At 34.1% G+C, this 23,321-nt stretch overlaps 1 protein-coding gene across 1 annotated transcript; it reads left to right on the forward strand.

Annotated features, from left to right (window-relative positions):
• The first annotated feature begins 11,030 nt into the window (after positions 1-11,030).
• Positions 11,031-15,317, forward strand: LOC133291676 (sugar transport protein 5-like). The gene is made up of 4 exons (XM_061489980.1): positions 11,031-11,163; positions 11,572-11,891; positions 14,143-14,772; positions 14,874-15,317. Exons 1-4 carry the CDS (start codon positions 11,031-11,033, stop codon positions 15,315-15,317), a joined length of 1,527 nt encoding a protein of 508 aa, XP_061345964.1.
• Positions 15,318-23,321: the final 8,004 nt, after the last annotated feature.

A 23,321-nucleotide genomic window follows, 5' to 3' on the forward strand; every position in this document is an offset into this window, starting at 1 on the left:
TCAATCTTCAATTCCATTAACTAAATACCAATTCAGGTACTGTTGTTTGTAGGCAAAAGATGAAAATTGTTGGCTCTTCCCTCTTTATAGCTACAATGTTTGTTTGTACGTATAAAAGTCTACCACAATAAACGCTTGTCTGATCGTATCGTAGATTACACTATATATATACATAGGAGTAGAAATTATATGTAAGGCACTGGCCTAGTAAATGAACATTAGTTTCGGATTTGGATCTTGTTTTTATTACTCCATGTAAGTGTTGGAGGATCATTATAAAGAACCACTACAACCCAAAACCTCAAAGTGTTGGACAAGAGTCTTATTAATAATTTATATTATTCTCTAAACCTTAAACCCAAAACCTCAGGTGCTCAAGGCCCTTCAATTTGCAAGAGAATTATTCTCTCTCGCTTGAGAGCATAACTTTGAGCATTTTAATGCCCCTTTTGGGCGCTTAGGCGTGCATTAGCAGAAGTAGCTTTATTATTACAGAAAGCATACTATCAACATCCAATGATTCGGAATCAATTATAAATAAGTAAACTTGGCACCATTATTGAATGATATCTCTATCTCAACTAAACATGTGGAGAAAACTAATCCTGATTAGTTAATAGTTAGAACCATAGTTAGTTTGTTATAACAGTTTGCTTATGTGTATTCTCCAAATTCAATTCTTCGGACTTGATCAGTTTCGTATTTATACAGAACCTCATGTAATTCACAAATTTAATACAAACAGATTAGTTTTACTATGTTCTTCATTCTCTTTATCTTAGTTTCTATCTCAAGGGTTTCTTTATGGTATCAGAGCTCAAATTGAGCTCTGGTAATCAATCATGGAAACTTCGATTCCAGTTCCTGATCCAGTTCCATTTCTTAATCCAATTCTGATTCTTAATCCAGTTCCACAACAAAACTCCATTTCGTTGCCTGATTTTCTCACAAATCCAGGAAATCCTCTTTACCTTCATCCGAGTGAAACTCCTTCAAACCTTCTTGTTTCATCAATTTTTAATGGTGCAAACTATCACGCTTGGTCAAGAGCTATGAAGATGGCTCTAATGTCCATAAACAAGCTCAAAATCGTAGATGGATCGATGGTGATTCCTACTGCAACAGATCTTTCATATCAAGCTTGGGAGAGATGTAATAACATGGTTCTTGGCTGGATTCACAAATCAATTAGTGATTCTATAAGCAAATCAATACTTTGGATCGATAAGGCTGGTGATGCTTGGAAGGATCTCAAAGATCGATTCTCTCAGGCTGATATCTTTAGAATCTCTGATCTTCAGGAGGATATCTACAAGCTGCAACAAGGTGAACGAAATGTTGATGATTATTTTACTGAATTAAAAATTCTATGGGATGAACTTGAGATTTTAAAGCCTCTACCATAATGCTCTTGCTCTGCACTTAATCAAATGCGAAAATATAAAGATCGTGATCATGTCATTCGATTCCTCAAGGGATTAAATGAACAATTTCACACTGTCAGATCTCAAATCATGTTATTTGATCCTCTTCTCGAGGTAAACAAGGTGTTCTCACTCATATTGCAACAGAGAGACAGATCAACAGTGGTGCTGTTATTCTCAATGATGCTTCAAGTGAGCCTAAGGCTTTTGCATAATTCTCAACCATTAGTAACTTCAATGTGAACAACAGGAATTTTTCTGGTACTGGCCAAGCCAAATGGAAGCCTAACACAGGGAGGTCTGGAACAAAATATTGTGTCAACTGCAAGAAAACTAATCACACTATTGAGACATGTTTCTTCAAGCATGGTTTCCCCTGGTTATAAACCACGAACTCAAGGATCTATCAATTCCATTTCTAGTGATAATTTTTCTGCAGTATCAAATAATCAAGAGCATCATTTTCCCTTCACAATCCAAGAGCAACAACAGCTACGTAGCATTTTGCAATCCTCTAAAGATGTTCCTTCTCATTCGGCCAACCTTGTTCAGATTTCATCTGTTAATACTGAGGTAACATACCCAGTGGATCTTGGACACTAGTGCCACGGATCACATTTGTTCATGTCAGTTCCTTTTTTCTTCTTTTCAAACAATTACTCCCATTACTATTCTCTTACCCAATGGTCATTCGGTTACTTCTGCATTTTCGGGAACAGTGAAACTTTCTCCGTATCTTACTTTATACAATGTCCTTTTTGTGCCTAGTTTCAAAGTAAACCTTATATCTGTCCTTAAGCTTTTAAGAACTATGCCTTGTCTAATAACTTTTGACAGATCTTCTTGTCTCATTACACAGAAAATTACCAAAGAAGTGATTGGTTCAGCTGAAGAAAAGGAAAGACTGTACAAGATAGTCATACCTCCCACAGGCACTTGTCAAAATCAAGACCACTTTTCTTCTACCAAATCGAAATGTAACCTTACTGTTTTAGAAAATAATGCTTTATTGTTATGGCATTATAGGCTTGGACACTTATCCCACACTGTAATGTCTGAAATGGAAAATTAGTTTCCTTTTATTTCTGCAAAGAACATCTCTCCTTGTGATATATGCCATTTTGCTAAACAATGTAAATTGCCATTTCCCATTAGTTCTTCTTTTACAAGCCTTCCATTTAAAATCTTACATACTGACCTCATTGGATTCCTTCATTACATGGCCACAAATATTTTCTCACCATTGTTGATGACTTTAGCCGCTATACATGGATCATTTCGATGACTGCAAAATATGAAACCAGAGCTCATTTACAAAATTTCATTGTGTATGCTGAAAAATCTTTTTCAACAGAAAGTTAAAACCATTAGATTTGATAATGGTCAAGAATTTAACATGAAAGATTTCTATGCACAACAAGGCATCACACACCAATGTTCCTGTGTTGAAATCCCACAGCAGAATGCAGTAGTAGAAAGAAAGCATCGTCATCTATTAAATGTTGCAAGGGCACTTTCCATCCTTGCCAACCTTCCTCAAAACTTTGGAGTTATACCATTACACATGCTGCCCACATTATAAACAGAACCACCACTTCTCTTCTCCAAAACAAGAGCCCATATGAAAAGCTTTATAACCAACCACCTAGCTTATTGCATTCGAAGGTCTTCGGGTGTCTTGCCTATGCTACTACTTCTCCTTCTCACCGTACCAAGTTTGATCCTCGTGCCCATAAATGTGCCTTCATTGGTTTTCATCCTCACACAAAAGGTTACATCTTATATAACCTCTCCACTCATTCCATTTTTATTTCTCAACATGTCATCCTATATGAAACACATCTTCCTTTTCCCAAACAGCTTGCTTCAGATACCACTTTAGACAACTTTTTAATTCAACCTTGTTTTTCTTCTCTACCTCAAGCCTTTGAATATGACCATCTTTATCACCAATCTCCTACTGATACCAACCTTGACCATACCTCTGATACTACCAATGATACTGCTATTGATCATACATCTCCTATTGATTCATCTACTGCTGTTTCTGCTCCCACCAGACGTTCTTCTCGCACCTGACAAGCACCAAAATATCTACATGACTATCATTACAGCCTTTCTCTCTCTTCATCTAGCCATAACTCCCAAGGTATTTTCTATCCTTTATCTTCTGTCTATTCTTTTGATCATTGCTCCCCTGATTATAAGAGTTTCTGCTTGAACATAAGCACACACACTGAGCCAACATCATATTCTGAGGCTTTTAAACATAGCTGTTGGAGAAATGCCATGCAAAATGAACTTAATGCTCTTGTTTCAACCAAAACATGGAGACTAGTTGATCTCCCACTAGATGTCAAACCTATTGGTTCCAAATGGGTTTTTCGAATTAAGCACAAAGCAGATGGATCTATTGAGAGATATAAAGCTCGTCTAGTAGCAAAAGGGTATACACAACTTGAAGGCATTGATTTTTTTGACACCTTCTATCCTGTAGCCAAAATCACAACAGTTCGTGTTCTTCTATCTTTAGTTGCTGCTCGCGGATGGCATCTACAACAACTTGATGTCAATACTGCTTTTCTACATGGAGACTTACATGAAGATGTATATATGACTGTCCCTCCTGGCTTACAATGTGATTCCTCCAACAAAGTGTGTAAACTTCAAAAATCCCTATATGGCCTCAAACAAGCCAGTCGCCAATGGTATACTAAGCTCTCTTCCTCTCTAATTTTTGTTGGTTATCAGCAATCCCAGACAGATCACTCCATTTTTGTTCGCAAGACTTCATCTTCATTTACTGCCTTATTGGTTTATGTGGATGATATCTTACTTGCTGGTGATGATTCTGCTGAAATAAATAGAGTAAAACAGTTTTTGGACAACAAGTTTACCATCAAAGATCTTGGCTCAGCCCGTTTCTTTCTTGGATTAGAAATATCCAGATCTCCTCAAGGCATTGTAGTCAATCAGCGAAAATACACCTTGGAGTTACTGGAAGACAGTGGCTTGTTAGCTTCCAAACCCGTTAGCACACCAATGGATCCATCTGTCCATTTTCAAAGAGTTCAAGGAGATGTTTATCTTAATGCTTCTACCTATCGTAGATTAATCGGTCGCTTGTTGTATCTCACCATAACTCGACCTGACATTTCTTTTGCTATACAGCAGCTAAGCCAATACATGGCTAACCCTATGCAGGTTCATTTTACTGCAGCCACTAGAGTTCTTAAATACTTGAAGAATTCTCCAGGAAAAGGTCTATTATTTCCATCCACTAATGATCTACATATTTCAGCTTTTGCTGATGCTGATTGGGGTCGTTGTTTAGACACCAAGCGTTCCATTACTGGCTTATGTGTTTTTATTGGTCCTGCTATTGTATCATGGAGATCAAAGAAGCAGCCAACCATTTCGCGTTCTTCAACTGAGGCTGAATATCGATCCCTTGCTAGCCTCTCATGTGAATTGCAATGGATTTCTTATCTTCTCAAGGACTTGTGTTTGCATCTTTCCAAACCTATTTTTGTGTATTGTGACAGTCAATCTGCTGTCTATTTAGCTCACAATGCTGCCTTTCATGAACGCTCTAAACATATAGAGCTTGATTGCCACACAATTAGTGAGAAAATCAATGATGGCTTAATTCATTTGCTGCCAATATCCACCTCTCTTCAAGTTGCTGACATCTTTACAAAGGCATTACATCCTCAACAATTTTCCTCAAATTTAACCAAGCTTGGTCTGCTGGATATCCATCGTCCAGCTTGTGGGGGCTATTGAATGATATCTCTATCTCAACTAAACATGTGGAGAAAACTAATCCTGATTAGTTATTAGTTAGAACCATAGTTAGTTTGTTATAACAGTTTGCTTACGTGTATTCTCCAAATTCAATTCTTCTGACTTGATCAGTTTCGTATATATACAGAACCTCATGTAATTCACAAATTTAATACAAACAGATTAGTTTTACTATGTTCTTCGTTCTCTTTATCTTAGTTTCTATCTCAAGGGTTTCTTTACCAGGGCCTCTCATTTATGGATCAAACATGTTCTTAACTAAATAAAACATAGCAAAATGTATTGAACAATAATATTAGCATATAGAAACATAAAATGTGAAAGGTCTATGTGTCCTCATAACTAATAATAAAACTTAAAATAAACTAAATAGTCTTCTATGAATCACTCTCCACATTCATGAAGCTAAGTCTATGTCTTGGGTATGACTACTATCTTCACCATGTGAACCTACAATATATCTCCAAATGGGTGAGATATGATCTCATTAATTCCAAGCATTTTGAGGTTTTATTCTTGCCATGCTCCACTTTCCTACACAAAATGTTAGGCATTCTACGAAATAAAAATCATCATGTATATATACATAATCAACATAAGCATCTCTAGATTATCACAACAATATAATAACAACCATCACCGCTCAAGGGTGTCTCAAACCTCTCAGATTACTCCTTGAGCTAACCTATTGGAGAATTCATATATGATCTCGGGACTTCCAAAAGCCATTGCTTTTAGGCTTAATTCCTCAAGGGAAGACCCATGCTTGGCCAAGTCTCTTAGCAATCACAAACACAAACAATTCAAAATACATTGTAAATGCCCCAAAACATGTAGTAAATTGCTTATCATCTATATCACATAGTATAGGCAATTACTTGTTCTTGTACTTGTTACTCATGCATATATACATAATGACTTTATTTCTTAAATGCCCTCAATCACTGTAAATGCAAGACTAATTCCTTTGAATCATGGTGGAACACAATTAGGGCGAAGCCTCAAAAGTCTTAAGAATTACCTGATATGTGATTTCCCAAATTCAATGCTCCAAACAAAAATCCTCACATCCAATCAATATTTTCTATGAAAAATAAAGTATAAGGGTGTTAATAAAATAGGGATGATCCATTATTTAATCTCAAAACGTAGCCCACTATGCTTTTATCATAAAATTCTAAGAGTTGAACAATTCTTACCTTGCTTCACCAAAGGAGTAAGCAAAAATTCTAGACTTGTAAAAAGGGTAGAGGCGCACAAGAGAGTAAAACGAAAAAGGAAGAGTGGTGTCTATGTGAGAGAAGAGAGGAAAAGAATAGGTTAAGACTCATTTAAAACACTAATTCTAATAAGTACATCCTTGCCTATCACCCATTAGTGACTTGAAGCCCACTTTTATAATTTAATGATGGTCATGGTAAAGTGGGATATAATGCTTATCCATTTAATCTTTAGGGCTTAATCATATAGAGATTTTAGTAATTATGATTTTTTTTAAATTTTCTCATAACTAATATTCTAATTAGCTTATTAGCTAATATGAGTTGTTTTATCCTCCACAAAAGATGAATAAAAAAATACTTTATTTGTAGTGAAGTTTATTTGTATATTGAGGAAAATATGAATTCCTAAATACTGTCAAACAAAATATTAACATACATTGAGTTGAGATTGAAAAAAAATGAATGAGAATGTGTAGTGGAATTTAATGCTTGTACCTGTACAAAATATTAACATATCTAAAGTTGTTGTACGTGCAGTAATGACATTTGTATGATTATGATTTCCGACATTTAATACTTGTATGGTTATAATTCCCCACATGAAATTTTCTAACCTATATATATGGAAAATTTGTCACTGTAGCACGTAAAACAGCTGTAGAAAAATCAAATCCTATATATATATGGGGTTTACATTTCTGCAGCTGTTGTACGTGTAACAATCAAATACTTGCCATATATATACTTGAAAGTATTAAATGCGGGGAATCATAACCATACAAAGGATGAAAGCTTTAAATGTGGAGAATCATAATCATACACATGTCGTTGTTGTACGTAAAGCGGCTGCAGAAATGATTTTACACATATATATATATATATATATCACGTAAGTCACTACTTAAAATTTAATGAACAACTTCATATTTAAACTATATAAGTCATATAACTATATAAGACATAAGTCCAAAAACATAAAAAAAAAGTTTAACAACTCGTACAACCAAGTTTCAAAACATCAAATGAATAAAGTTTAATAACTTCTGAATTATATCAATTGACTCAAATGAAACACATCATTTTACGTAAGTTGCATGTCTTCGTCTCTTTCTCCTATAACAAGTTCATTTGCAATAAAACGTAATAAATTGATTCAAAATCCACCTCAACTTGTACTCAATTTTTTACCAGTGACTTCACCTTCTTCTTTCTCTGCAACAATGAGCTCGCGCTAGGGTTTTTTTTTCCAGATAGCTAGAAGAAGATGTTGTGCATTTTGATTTGGGGGAATTGAAAATAGTGTTTTTTTTATATAAAAAAAGGGTCATTGGTTAAATGCTGACTCGATTCAGCTTTTTTTTTTGTGTGGATATGACCCGATTAAGTTTTTTGGTTTAAGTAAAAACATAGAAACCTGTGCTTTTGCAATTTTACACAGAGTTTTTAGCAATTTTTACTGATAAGAGTTTTTCCTAGCGTTTTAACATGTATCACTTCAGTAAAAACATAAATTTTTACGTTTTTATACTAGTTTTTGACAACAATAGTCGAAGGAGATAAATTAATCTACTAGCAGACCTACGTTATTGCAAATGTGTGCAAGTGCGAACATAAATTTTTGGGAGAAAGAAGGGTAAAGTACCTTTTGGGTCCTCAAAAAAATCATGGGCCCAATTTAATCCCTTAGAAAAAAAAAATCGACTCATGGTTCATCTGAATTTTAAAATAGACCATGTTAGTTGAAATCGTAGTTCTTCTGGAATTCAAAGAAGACTCGTATTATCTCATGATGCATCATAAAATATGTTAGCATACAAAACAATCCATTCAACCTAAAAAGCATTTAGTCACAAAATTTCTATACCATGAAGAGCAAATAATTTAGGGCATCTATTTATTTCATGTAGCATGGGATAATTATCTCATACAACAGAGACAAAATAATGAGGTCCATTAGTTTAAAAAAAATTACTAGACTTCACTACTTTATTTCTGTTGCATGAGATAATTATCTGATGTATCATGAGATAATTATTTTCCATAATTTAATCCAAAAACTTAAAAGATATTAGAAGAATGATATGCTAAATGTCAACCTTAAAAAACAAACCCGCTCTGCACATGCGATTATGATACCAAAGTCCTCGCTTCTCAAAGCCCTGAAGACGCGGTCACAGCCTCCACGCTGTCCTTCAAGACGGCACACTAGACGACAAACTCATTAGTCTAAAAATATATTATTTTGATGTTGGACAAACGAGTCCAATAATTAAAAATTAATATATAATCGATATTTATAATTTTAAAGAATTATAGCGACCCAATGGTGCAGCTCAGTTGATAACTTGGCGCTGAGTTAGTGGGGTTGGATATGTGTTCGATTCTCGCTGAATGCATTCTTGGGGAGGGGGCTGAACCTTTAGCCATCACTGTTCCCCTGCACTCCGGATTAGTCCCATAACCGGTTCAAAGAATCGAAACTCGTGGGGATACCGGAGGGAGCCAACTCGTCTCAAAGAGATAATTAGGGTTGGGTAACTCCAAAAAAAAAAAAAAAGGAATTATAGCGAAGTTTTTATTTTAAAAAAATTAATGCATTGATCACCAAATATTTTGTAAACGAATTTATGAATTCAATAAAGAACTAAAAAAGGCGATAAATCAAAGCATAAGGTTTAAAAAATAAATAATAAATTTTATCAAAAACATAAAAAAGGGCAACTGATGGTCCCCTGTTACTGCATGTATCAGGCCTGGAAGAGGGAGTTTTCATTTTTTTTTAGAAAAGCATACAGAAAACAGAAAAAACAAAAAAGAACTAGGAACGCGTCCTAGACCAAACTACTCCTACATAGTCCCTTTTAAGTTTGTCACGACAACTAGAAGGAGGCGAGCTAAACTCTTGTAAAGACCAATTAAAGGAGTAGGCAAAAGATGCCATCCAATCTGCAAAAGAGACAAACTCTTGTAAAGACCAATCAAGGGAGTTTTCATTTCAATTCTAGTTTTGTAAAATAATGAACGCATGGAATGTGATCAGGATTGGCTGTTGTTCACGTTAATATTGTAAACACAAAATGATAATACGTTACTGACTAAACAAAAAAGTTTAGTATCATTAATTGATAAGTATAATGAGTTGACCCATAATTTTGATCCATTTGCAATACATTATGGAAATGGAAGAATAATATTATCAGACATACACCAAACAATAAAAGATTAATCAAACTTGGTAGGTTTCCCAAAAACATAAAGCATTAATGTTGTACTTAATTAAAGCATATTTTGGTGTAGAAGAATTAACATGTTCACAATGTAACAGAAGGCTTTATCCTTATAAATGCATTGCAATGTTTTAAAATTGAATCCCACATTGAATCGCCCATATATTCAATGATTTAATTAGCTTTACAAACCTACCAAGTGATTGAGTGTACGTAAACTTGATTTTTAATATTTTTTTATTTTGTAAAATTAATTTTAGTCACGAATGTGTATAAAGTGAACTGCTAGTTAAAAGTTAGCTAAATTTAATTTTAAAACCGCGACTTACTGGTTTGCATTTATTGCTGTTTTGTTTACAAATCGTTCTAGTCTCAGGGATCGTCTGGTAAAATTAAAGTAGTTCTTGCTGGTATTCAACTGATCAGTAATATGTACCAAAAGTTTTGTTGTTTAATATTGGTTTGATTTTTAAAACATCCTTGCATTGTGAAAGAGAGGATTTCTACATCACGTGATTATTAAATGAAGTGTTAATTAGTTATAGCCTAAAAACTGATATTGGAAGAAGTAAAAATGGGCTTTATTGTTATCAAAAAAAAAAAAAAAGGGGCTTTATTAATCTATGCAATAGGAGGAAACTCTCTCAGGTTATAGAGACAATTATGTGTGGGACCCATCCACTTATAGAAAAAGAAAAAAGATAAAAAAATAATACGAAAATCGATATATATGTAGGAGATACAAATACTCTCCTATAACATAAGAGTATATTTTTTCAGTAAAGATACCAAAAAAGCCCAGCACAGTTGGTAGATAGCTCATCATTTAAGTATGCTGACAGGAGTTTGATCCCTAACCGCGTGTATAAAAAAAATTTTGTTGGAAGAGACTATACCTACGATCACGTGATCTCTCTGCCTCGAGAGAATTAGTCTTGGCTTTCGGCCGAGGATACTTTTGGAACAATTTAAAAAAATAAAAATAAAAAAGTAAAGATTGAGCAATTATTATAGCATTGCATTGCATATATGTGCTGTACTGAAATAGTATAGTCAAGTTTAGCTAAAAGAATGTGTCATAGTTAACAAGTACTAAAACAAATTCAACTCATGATGCCGTGCACGATTAACAAGATAATCAGCTTATATAATGACATTTTTTTTTCTTTTAAGAAAGTATGGGGCCATTTGCAAAAGACAAAGTCCACACAACCCCTTGACCTATAAATTAGTTGTCTCGCTCTTATTATGAGCGTCTTTACACAGAGATAGAGTTAATTAGCTACATATAAAGTATAGCAGAACTGCTGCTTCGAACCTGAGGAGAAGATCCACAGATAAGGTTTGAAATGGCCGGTGGGGGATTCTCCATTGATGCCCCAGCCATTGGCTACAATGGCAAAATAACAATCTCAGTTGTGCTCAGTTGCATCGTTGCTGCATCCAGTGGACTCATTTTTGGATATGATCTCGGAGTTTCAGGTCTTTTCCTTTTTTTTCCTGTTCGTACAAATTCTTTCCTCCTTTTTGTTCTTCTTCTTATCTTTTGTTCTTAACCTTTCTAAAAGCATCTAATTAGAGCATGATATTTGCTTTCAATAAGCTTCTGCTTTGATTGCTTAACGATGACTTAACTCCGGTGCATAAAAAATAAAGAACAGGGTACATAAAAAATATAGTAGTTTTAGATATTTGCATAAATGTGATGCTTGTTCTGTTTACATTTCCAAGTTTGCAATGACCTTTAACATGCCATTTTGTTTATAATTGCAATTTACGATTTTATGAAAACAATTACTTGCATAAATTTAAGGATTATTGAAGGTGGTAATTAAATTGGATATGTAAAGGTCTCCCATTTTTTTTAATGAAAATGTTATAAAATGACAGGAGGTGTGACAACGATGGTACCGTTTCTTAAGAAATTCTTCCCAGAAATACTGAGAAAGGCTGCTGGTACCGAAGTCAACATGTACTGTGTGTATGACAGTCAAGTGCTGACATTATTCACATCTTCCCTCTATCTAGCTGGGTTAGTCTCATCTCTCGCAGCTAGCCGAGTCACGGCGGCGTTGGGTAGGAGAAACACCATCATGTTGGGTGGTACCATCTTCTTTGCCGGTGGTGCCATTAATGGAGGATCTGAAAATATTGCTATGCTCATCTTGGGCCGCATCCTTCTTGGCCTTGGGGTCGGTTTCACTAATCAAGTGAGTCAACGCAATCTAAATCATACCTCTACTTGTTATTAATTTATGTAGCGTTCAGTGTTTCTTTTTTTCTTTTGGTATTTGGTCACATTGGTCGTGGATTGGGAGGGGATCCAATTCCTCCCACATTGCACGCGTGCTTCATACCCTATCAAATTTAGCAAACGCTCGCCGTTGTTCTATATTTATTTTGAATTTTAACTAGTATTTAAAGCGGATATTTTTAAATTTAGATAAATGTAAAAAACATAAAATTATAAATGAAGTAGAAAGAGTACATTTTGAGTAGAATATTTAAATATAAACTAAAAAATATTTAAAATTATGAGAAAAGATATGCATAATTAATTCAAAAGAATTATATTTAAATGTTGATTTTCCTTTTTATATTGATACAAAATGGCTAATGCAGCTTGCACCATCATCCAAATGTAATAATATCGATACATGTACGAACTATATATTATATTTAGACTAGCTGCATCACCTTCCAAGTTAACATCCAAAAAAAAAGTCTGATTGAATCCCACCTTCTATTGTACTATTAGCATCAGAGCATAGAATCATATGTGTAAATAGTTTAGTTCAAGCCGGCGAGCAAAGCTTCAATTTAAATAGGTTACAGATATATAAAATATTTTGATTCTTGTAAAAAAAAAAAAAAATTAACTTAAACTTGTTAGCTTATTTAAATCTATTAAACCTTTAATTCATATTAAAATTTATATGAAATAAATAAAGTAATATTATTTTTTAATTAACTTATTTAACTGTTTATTTTATTTTATTTTAATTGAAATAAATAATATCATATAACCGGACCTATAGAATTGTAAGTTAGACATTCTAAGAGTATACATATAGTTTATTGTCTAGGACTGACATGAAGCAGGCGCGGTTGTAGGCACGATAGACCACCTAGTTGATTTATATTTTATACCCCCTACATATACAATGCATGGTAAATTACTAAGCAAAACAAGAAAGTCAAAATAAGAAAAGTCAATGTGAACATGGTAAGCCTAAAAAACGGCTTTTTGACTTTAGTAGGTTGATTTTGATAAGGTTTTACCGGAATAATTTCTTGATCAAAAATATTACCTATATAATGCATAACGACGTGGTATCATGGGAATCACGTTAAGACATGACACTTTAGCAACCGCGTCCTTTGCATTTGTTCCTGACGACTGGAACGTGATACCCTGGCAATCACGTCCTATTCCCAAGACTACTGGAACGTGATACCTTGGCAATCACGTCCTATTCTCAAGACGCGGTACACTCTCAGCCGCGTGTCAGTGCGTCCCATCCCAAAAAGAATTCAACAGGAAGCGGTAGTGTATAAGTCGCGTTCCAGGTTACAAGTCAAGTCAGAGTCAAACATATATATATATATTTCACCTAAAATTTAGACATATTGATATATTCACGGTAAAAGAGTTCCAAAAATCCAATAAAAGCAACAAGTTATTCACTTACACACTCACTCATACGAAAGCCCTTTGGGTTTGAAGTATGAATTTTGCATAGATTCTATTTTTTTTGTTTACCTTAATATAAATCATTAAAAAAAACTCTCACTCATCACGTTAAAATTTTGGATTAAATTGTTTCTTTCACATGTGGGAAATCGGGAAAGCAGACCAAACACAAAACAGGGGTATAAGATTGGGTACTATTTGATTTATTGGATTTTATGGACTCTTTTACAATGAATATATCAATATGCCTACATTTTAGGTGAAACATATATATGTACTTGACTCCGACTTGACTTGTAACTTGGAACGCGGCATATACACTACCGCTTTCTATTGAATTTTTTTTGGGATGAGACGCAATGACACGCGGCTGAGAGTGTACCGCGTCTTGGGAATAGGACGTGATTGCCAGGGTATCACGTTCCAGTAGTCTTGGGAATAGGACGTGATTGCCAGGGTATCACGTTCCAGTCGTCAGGAACAAATGCAAAGAACGCGGTTGCTAAAGTGCCACGTCCTAACGTGATTCCCATGGTATCGCGTCGTTATGCATTATATAGGTAATACTTTTGATCAAGAAATTATTCCGGTAAAACCTTATAAAAATCAACCTACTAAGGTCAAAAAGCCCTAAAAAACCGTACCAACCCAAGTACCCAACTTTGTTTGATCAGTTTTAAGCAGCCTAAATGACGACCGAACAGATTAGTATTAGTATTGGTATTGTTAATTAACCGTATGACGTTGGCATGTTGCATTTGAAAAAGGCTGCGCCGTTGTACCTTTCTGAAATCGCTCCACCCAAATGGCGAGGCGCATTCAACACGGGGTTCCAATTCTTCATAGGAGTTGGAGTGGTTGCTGCAAGCTGCATAAACTATGGCACAGCCAAGCACACTTGGGGTTGGCGACTCTCCCTTGGCCTTGCCGTGGTGCCTGCAGCAGTAATGACATTTGGAACCTTTCTTATAACTGACACTCCCAGCAGCTTGGTGGAACGTGGCAACATAGACCAAGCTAGAAAAGCCTTGCACAAAGTCAGAGGATCCACCATCGATGTTGAACCTGAGTTAGAAGAACTCATTAGATTGTCAGAAATTGCAAAATCTGTGGAGGAGGAGCCCTTTAAGACCATATTCAAGAGGCAGTATCGACCTCACTTGGTCATGGCATTTGCAATCCCATTCTTTCAAACACTTACAGGGATCAGCATAGTCGCATTCTATTCACCCAACATCTTTCAGTCTGTGGGTTTAGGACACGATGCAGCTTTACTTTCTGCCGTTATACTTGGACTCGTCAACCTTGGTTCTATCCTCGTATCCACTGCTTTTGTTGATCGGTTTGGTCGAAGAATCTTGTTCATTACGGGTGGCATTCTGATGTTTTTATGTCAGGTAATTAAGCAACTATATATATATATTATATAAAATTTATTTGCATATCTTATACGTACACATGGCTTGTACTAATAACTATTTGTATCACCATTATAAAGATTGCGGTGTCAGTTTTGCTAGCAGTGGAAACTGGTGTTCATGGTACGAAGCACCTATCGAAGGGCAATGCTGTGCTGGTATTGGTGCTACTGTGTTTCTACGCAGCAGGTTTTGGTTGGTCATGGGGTCCTCTTACGTGGCTAATTCCAAGTGAAATTTTCCCCTTAAAAATCAGAACAACTGGACAAAGCATAGCTGTTGCTGTGCAGTTGATAACCATATTTATTTTATCACAGACATTCTTGACAATGCTATGTCACTTTAAGTTCGCCGCCTTCTTGTTCTATGCGGTTTGGATTGCAGTGATGACCGTCTTTGTTATATTTTTCTTGCCCGAGACCAAAGGAATTGCTTTGGAGTCTATGTACACCATATGGGGCAAACACTGGTTTTGGCGCAGGTTTGTTGTTAAAGGAGAAATTGACCAACATAATCTTCCATGAAGTAAATATCACTTTAGGTATATTGTTGTTTGTAAGTGAGATTCAGATGAAATTTATTGGCTCTTCCCTTCCTAAAGCTCTATCACAATAAACGCTTGTCCGATCATATCATAGAGTATATATATATGTGAATGGCACTGCTCCACTGATCAAGGAATTTTGTAGTATTTATTAATTTTGCATCTGATTTTCTTTACTGCACTGAATCCTTATTGGTACAGGTTTATAAGCATTTCATAATGGGTAATACTTCTCATAAGAGAAGTATTATCTCATGCTCAAACAAAAATTAGGAGAGAGAAAAAAGTTGAAAGTAAAATAAAAAAAATCTTGTGGGATCCATTTGAAAAATGTGAGTGTAGGAGATAAAAAACATTTTATGTAACATAAGAAAAGTAATTCCCTTTCATAATTTCCAATATTATGTATAAGTTTGTGTCAATCGAATTTAACTTCATTATTATGCATACATACGATTTCATCAAAATCTAAATGAGGAGTTGAACTTTTTATGCCGGAGGGTCTACAGTTTAAAATTATATTGGTAAATTTTAAAATGAAAGTTAAATTTTTTTTTTATAAATTAAAAATCGACCTACATGTTATTCAGATAAATCAGATCCCACCCCGTAACCAGTATGTGAAATGTAACTAAACACGTTTAAATAACATTGTCCAGTTCCATATGGGATACCAGTTTGGTGTTGAGATATTCAAGTGTGATGAATCTCACATTAGTTGATAATGAGCTAAGTAAATTATATATAAGTGAGGGAACTCATGAACTCAATGTCTTTATGTGACTCTCCCGTTATATGAATCTAACATAGCTTGAGTCAGAAAAATAATTGAAACATTATTTTTTATTCAAAAATATTTGAATAATAATTTTATTAATTTTATTTAAAATAAATAATATAATATAGTCAATCTCTAAGCTTATTCTAAATAAATTTTTTAAAAATTTGAACCTATTCTATTTTACTAAATATAATACGATTAAATCTGACCTTTTGTAAATCAGGCCATATGCTTTAAATTTTAATTGACCACATAACCTGTTTACATCCGCTGATTGCATGAAATACTTTCAACAAGTCGCGCTGGCTAAGTTTGCATGACCGGTTATGCAGGTGGCATGTAGATTCGCCAACAGAACTCTCAACTGCCTATCCAGGTCACGAGAAGGTTTTTTTGGGCTTGGTCCATGGTAGTTTCTCTCCAGAATAGAAAAAAAAAAAAAAAAAAAAAGACGAATTGAAGAGGAAAAAATCAAAAAAATAGGGATAGAAATAGAAAAAAAAATTCATTTAAAATAAAAATACCACTGAATAAATAATGAGCCTGGAGCATATTAAATTTTTTCGGAGGTCACATTGTGAAAAGATGATCCCATTTATGGAGTGAGAGAAACTTAAACATGACATCTTACAAAATATTTTCTAAAGTATGGAATATTAAGTTGAGAAATAAGGCTCATTAATAATTTTTATATTTCATCTTTTTAATATATATTCGTAATTTTTTTATGAAAAAGATGGCAATAAGATTTTTTTTTCCCTATGATTTTAAACAACCAAAAAAAAAAAGTGTGACGGAGGTCAGATTCTCCTATAAATCATTTATGCTTTTTTAACTTACGTATTTACACATTATTTAATATTAAAAAAAATCAACGGAATGATCTCCGGAGCATAATAATTAACTCATCAAACTTCATCTTTTCATTTATAAAACTTAACAAATACATAATAATAAGAATTCGAGCCATAGCGTATTAAAAATGACAAAATAAAACATAAATAAGTAAAGAACAATAAGCTCGTGAGTCATAATCTGGCTGGCTGGCTCTGAGGTTAATATAGAATGTGCTGGTGAGCAGTAGGGGAGGAAATTGTATGTAACTAAATATATTGTCCACTCCCAATTTCTCGTATTGGATTAGGATGCAAGTTGTTTTGTTACCAATAATAATTTTGGACCGAATCTCCATCTTTAAACTAATTATTTTGAATTGTTCACGAGCAAATGATTCTGTAACATTCTCTATAACTGGCTAGCATATATGATATTATATTATTTCTTAAATCTTATTTTAAATAAAGAATGAGAATTATAAAACAATAAAGAAAACGAGATTCTAAAGTAGTGGATATAAAAGAAATACTCTTAAAATTTGATTATATATTAAACAATAAGTCAAGTCCACTAGTACATCTGGAATTAACTAAATTACATCATCATCTAAATTGAAAGAAAATATTTCTACTATATCGGGGTTGAAAACTAAAGTCACTCTACGGGTACACAAATTCGCTCTGAACTCTGTACGGTACTCAAAATCTTTAATCGTGGTGTTTCATCCTACTCCTAAAGTACACATACTGGTATGCTTATTTTCTGGAAATGTTAGCATAAACATAAACACATGTGAGATAAATCTCAATAATATTGGAGTTTTCAAATTATAACCAGTGCAGCCGTTTTAGCGAAAAATATCAATCACTCAATATATTTATGATAAATAAATAATAACGTAAGTAACAAACATAGAAATGAACATATAACCTTTAATCGAAACTACTAAAGCCCAAACCTTTGTACGTCTCTGTATGTGAAATATTTATGGGTAAATTCACATCAGAATATCATTTAGTTAAAAATTACATATTCTATCAATATTCAATTGGTACCAAAGGAATTCATTAGTTCTATAGTCTTGTCAATATAATTCTTATATTCAATATGAGCATATTCATTAATCTACAAAACCAAAGACAGAAGATACACAAGAGAATAGAAGAAATTCATAAAAAAAAATGGTTTGCTAGAGTAAAAACACATTCTCAGTTTTTAAAGAAATAACTTCAAAATGTTAACTTAAAATATAGAATAGGTGAAGAAGAATGAAAATAGGAGAATGAAATTCTCTCCCAATATTTCCTTCTTTTTTATTTCCTCCATTTTCTTTTTTCTTTCTCTTTTTATTTCTTTCTGTCTTTCTCCTTTCTTCTTTTGCCTTCACCTCCTTCTCTCTCCTTTCTCGTCTCTTTTCTTTTCTTTCCTCGATTTCCTTTCTCTCTTTTCAATTTTCTTTCTCTCTTCTCTATTTCCTTTCTTTCTTCGTCAAGTATATATATATATATATATATATATATATATATAAAATGACTAAAAATCTATCTAATAATTACATATAATTAAGTTTTAACAAAACTAACTAAAGCATAATTAGCTAATCATTACATAGGTAAAATAATCTTAAGTATCCTTATCTCTTACTACTACACGTGGTCTTACCATATTATTATTTTATATATATGTGTGTGTGAGCGCATGCACACACATAACCACATTTTTTATTTTTATTTTGAATATTACACATGGGTAGGCTTGGCATTCTGTTTTAGTTGGATTTGTCGAATTAAATTAGTTGGGCCGGGCCTAATCAATCGAAATAATGATGAGATTTATCTGTCTAATTGAGTTTTGAGACTCAAATTTTAACTCAAAATGCATCGATAAGTTGATTGCTAGATGACAGGGTCTTCCTTCCCTGTTTAAGTGTTCAGATGTTGGTATCTCGTTTGTTATCTATTCCAAAAGAAAAAAAAAATCATGACATTTAAAGCAACCGTTTTTTGTTATCCCCTTCAACAAGAGATCCGGCCATTTATTGTATGCTCATAAAATAACTTGTTTATTTGTTTTCTGTTAGGATCCAGCTAATACCGTTGGGATTATTATTATTATTATTGCTTTTTTCCCTCAAGTAGTTACTTTTTTTTTCTAAAAAAAAAAGCACTTTTCATTTTAAGTTCGTTTGGATGTATGCTTATAAAAAAAAAACAGAAGTCACAGAAAAAGTCAAAAACCTACTTTTTTTAGAAGCTAAAAATTTTAACTTCTGAAAAAAGTAAAAATTAAAAGTTAAATATTTTTTTCAAAATTTAAATATTTTTATAAAAATATAAATAACTTTAACTTTTGTAAAAAATACTTTTAAAATAAAAAAGAGATAAAAGTTACTTTTTCTAAAAGCCCAAATAACCATGCTCTTAGGTGGTGTTTGGTTGGGAGCTTTTCAGCGGATACCTATCTTTCTCAAGTGAGGCTTTTAGAAACACCATGTTTGTTTCAACGTTTTTCACCAAAAACCTATCTATTCAATTTGTCTGAATTTATGAGAAACATAGATATCCGCACTGTTGATTTCATAAAGTTACCTATTTTTCCAGTAAAATTTTTCCCCACCAAACACTTTTTTTTACATTTTTCTACCTATCTCACTTTATCTATCTTTCCAATTATTTCTCTATCTATCTCATTTCTCTACTATTCTAAAAAAAATTTCTGAACCAAACGCCCCCTTAATGTCACTGAGATTGCAGAATCCCCTTGCGTAGCATAGAAGATAGAGACAAAATAGATTATCCTTGCTCAATTATTATGCATCCTCACAACCAATTTCTCATATAAGTCTTGTTTTTAATTAAGCAATTCTGCAGATACTTATCTGCAGAAATAATTTAAGACAATGTAACCCAGTTAACCGCTAGACGAAGGATTAGATTAAAGCAGAAGAATCAAATGATGGTAATTCAGTTGATAGCAAGGGAGTTTAGTAAGTGGAAAGGAAAGGGCATTAGTTTGATCCCCACATATCATCTTTGGAAGGAGTTTAAGTATCTTCATTCCTGACCTGCGCCGCACTCCGGATTAGTCCTATAGCCGACTCAAAAAGGCAAAGCTTGTGAGGATAACGGAGAAAATCAACTCATCTCAAAGAAATAATTAGAGTTGAATTACTCAAGAAGAAGAAAATTAAAGCAGAAGAAAAGAAAAAGGTATACAACCAAAAAAAGATTTGAAAGGGAAGATATAATTTTGGTTAGGTGATAGACGTTAGAAATTTTATACTATCTTTATTAATTAATATTATTTTCTATTTCAAAATTAATTGGGTTAATAAAATATTCCAGATAATTATATAATAAACCCATTGTGAATATATTATTTTAAACTGATGGCATCCATTTAAATTGGGCTTAATTGGTGAGCACAATGTAAGTATTAATGTAAAACTGATAATTAAATTGGGCAGCACATATATGTAGATATTAGTGTAAAACTGAATTCCATGATAAATGGACCAACATAGGATTTTGTAAAATCTTCTCTCTAGATTATTTATAATAAAATTTGAGTTTATGAGTTTTTATGCTCTCGTTGCAAAGGCTATCAAGAATAGTAAATTATAATCCCTCGTATTAAATTTCACACATTCTTCTTATATTCTAAAGATGATCCAACAAGACATTCATATTATCCTATTTAATCTTTTTATATTAATAGAACTCAATGATTTAGTTATAGGGGGAATAGTTTCTCCCATTGCAGGAAAACTATTCCCCATTCCTACTGATACATTGATGATCCCTCACACTTTTATTTTTATCTTATTTTTTTATTTTTTGAAGTGGCTCCACCATAATTCAGGATAACTCCATTTCCGTTAGTTATATACATAATATATGACTTCGTTCTTGTTTTTCTATTCATGAACATTGTTATGTAGGAATTTTAATTTCTTCAATACAGACTAACGCATTCAAATCTTTATTTTCTATCTATCCACAATTTTGTTTTTCTAATAAAATATTGTGAATAAAGTAAAAAATTTATGTATACATGAAGAAATCATAATAAAAAAATGAAAACAAAACTAATATAGTTGTGCATTACTAATTTTCCTAAATGTTAAACTTTTTTTACAAATTACACTACGTATGATCGGTCATACACTCTTAATTGAAGTATGATCGGTCATACTTAATATAATTTATAAGAGTTTGTAAATAAAAAGTTTATAAATATAATATTTCCCTATTTATATACATAATTAGGATCAGACCTCAAACTCGATCAGAGGATCATAAGTTCCTACATTGGTTGGACAAGATAGAACAAAGAGTACAATTCGATGACATTCTACTCATAAAAATTCAGAAGAATTACATTTTAAAACTTAATAAAGCAATTTATTATGTAAAAATATCATTATGATTATTCATCTTAAAAACTGGACCGTTTAAAGATTTAATTTTTTTGAAAAATATCACGGAAGACCTTGTTGGGAAAACTCGGTTCCCTCAAGCTCGGCTAAGCAGCCTTTGTGCGGAAGTCAATCAACAAGATCCTGATCTTGGATCTCGGCAATACCTCGGCCTGAACTTCACCAGATCAGGCAGCGCAGCGGAAAAATCAAAACGAAAACAGGAGAGAGAGAAGAAGAACACAACCAGATTTAACGTGGGAAAACCTTCTCCAATGAAGAAGTAAAAACCCACGGGACCTAGTCCAGATCAAAAATCCACTATGAAAATAATGGTTACAAATAATCAAATACACCAATGTGGTGGTTAACTCAACCTCTCCAACAATGGTGATAATCAAACTACCCTAGAGATGTTTCACTCAAACTCTCTCTAGAGATCTCTCAAATGCAAAGCATAAAGCTTTACTCAAACAATCAAATAATTCTCTCAAATTTGTTCTCTCAAATCTGACCTAGCCTCCACCCACAACTAATGAGTATATATAGAGGAGGTGGAAATTAGGGTTAGGGTTTTTAGGAAACCCCTCAAATGGGCTTGGGCTTAGCATTGAAGGAGGAAGCCCAACAAATCTCCCCCTTCGACTTCAATGCGTCGGCTTCAGCATCAACCCGGCTCCTTCACAGCAGTCTTCAAATTTTCTTGCTGGAACCGGCTTTGTCATCATGTCGGACCAATTTTGGTCAATGTGCACCTTGACGAGTTCGAGCTCTCCACCTTCCACCACATCCCGGATCCAGTGATACCTCACGTCAATATGCTTAGTGCGGGAGTGATAGGTCGAATTCTTCGCAAGATGGATTGCGCTTTGATTGTCACAACCCAGCTCGTACTTGTCTTGGTCATGGCCGAGTTCCATGAGGAACTTCTTCATCCACAGCATCTATTTGCTTGCCTCAGTAGCGGTAATGTACTCAGCCTCAGTTGTCGATAGTGCAACACATTTCTGAAGTCTTGATTGCCAAGAGACAGTTCCTCCGGCAAATCTCATCATGTATCCCGTCGTCGACTTCCTCGAGTCGAAATCTCCCCCTAAATCAGAATCCGAGTAGCCTTGCAACTCGGCTTTGCCTTCTCCAAATCGGAGACATAAGTCTGTCGTACCTCGCAGGTACTTGAAGATCCACTTCACTGCTTCTCAGTGCTCTTTGCCGGGGTTTGACAGATACCGGCTAACCATTCCAAGAGCATACGCTAAGTCGGGTCTAGTGCAAACCATTGCATACATCAAGCTTCCGACGGAGAATTGGTAAGGGACCTTCATCATCTCATCTTTGTCTTCATCAGATCTCGGACATTGCTTTTGGTTTAGCTTTATGTGTCCGGCTAGGGGGGTGCTCACTGTTTTGGCTTTGTCCATGCTAAATCTCTTCAAAATCTTCTCAATATATTTCTCTTGACTCAGCCACAGTAGCTTCTTCTGTCTATCTCGGATAATCTTTATTCTGAGAATCTGCTTTGCAGGGCCGAGGTCCTTCATTGCGAAGGACGAGCTCAACGCCTTTTTCAGGGCGGCTATCCTCGATTTATCTTTCCCTACAATAAGCATGTCGTCAACATATAACAACAAAATCAGAAAATCTCTTGCCTCATACCTCTTCACAAATACACAGTGGTCGGCTTCAGTCTTATCAAACTTATGACCAGTCATGAATGATTCAAACTTCTTGTACCACTGCCGAGGTGCTTGCTTCAAGCCATAGAGGCTCTTCTTCAACCGACATACCAAGTCTTCTTGGTCTGGAGCTTGGAATCCTTCAGGTTGCTCCATATATATTTCTTCTTCTAAGTCACCGTGAAGAAATGCCGTCTTCACGTCCATTTGTTCTACCTCGAGGTCCATAGAAGCCGCCATGGCTAACACGGTTCGGACCGAGGTCATTTTCAC

Source organism: Gastrolobium bilobum, unplaced genomic scaffold (genome assembly GCF_033153095.1).
Source record: "Gastrolobium bilobum isolate Gb01-03AN ecotype WA unplaced genomic scaffold, APGP_CSIRO_Gbil_v1 utg1076, whole genome shotgun sequence".
NCBI lineage: Eukaryota > Viridiplantae > Streptophyta > Magnoliopsida > Fabales > Fabaceae > Gastrolobium > Gastrolobium bilobum.

Bases quoted from the DNA above. Each gene is read 5' to 3' on its own strand.
- LOC133291676 (XM_061489980.1), top strand. From the start codon at position 11,031: ATGGCCGGTGGGGGATTCTCCATTGATGCCCCAGCCATTGGCTACAAT. The intron at 11,892-14,142 runs GTGAGTCAACGC...CATTTGAAAAAG, and splicing joins GGGTCGGTTTCACTAATCAA to GCTGCGCCGTTGTACCTTTC. The intron at 14,773-14,873 runs GTAATTAAGCAA...ACCATTATAAAG, and splicing joins TTCTGATGTTTTTATGTCAG to ATTGCGGTGTCAGTTTTGCT.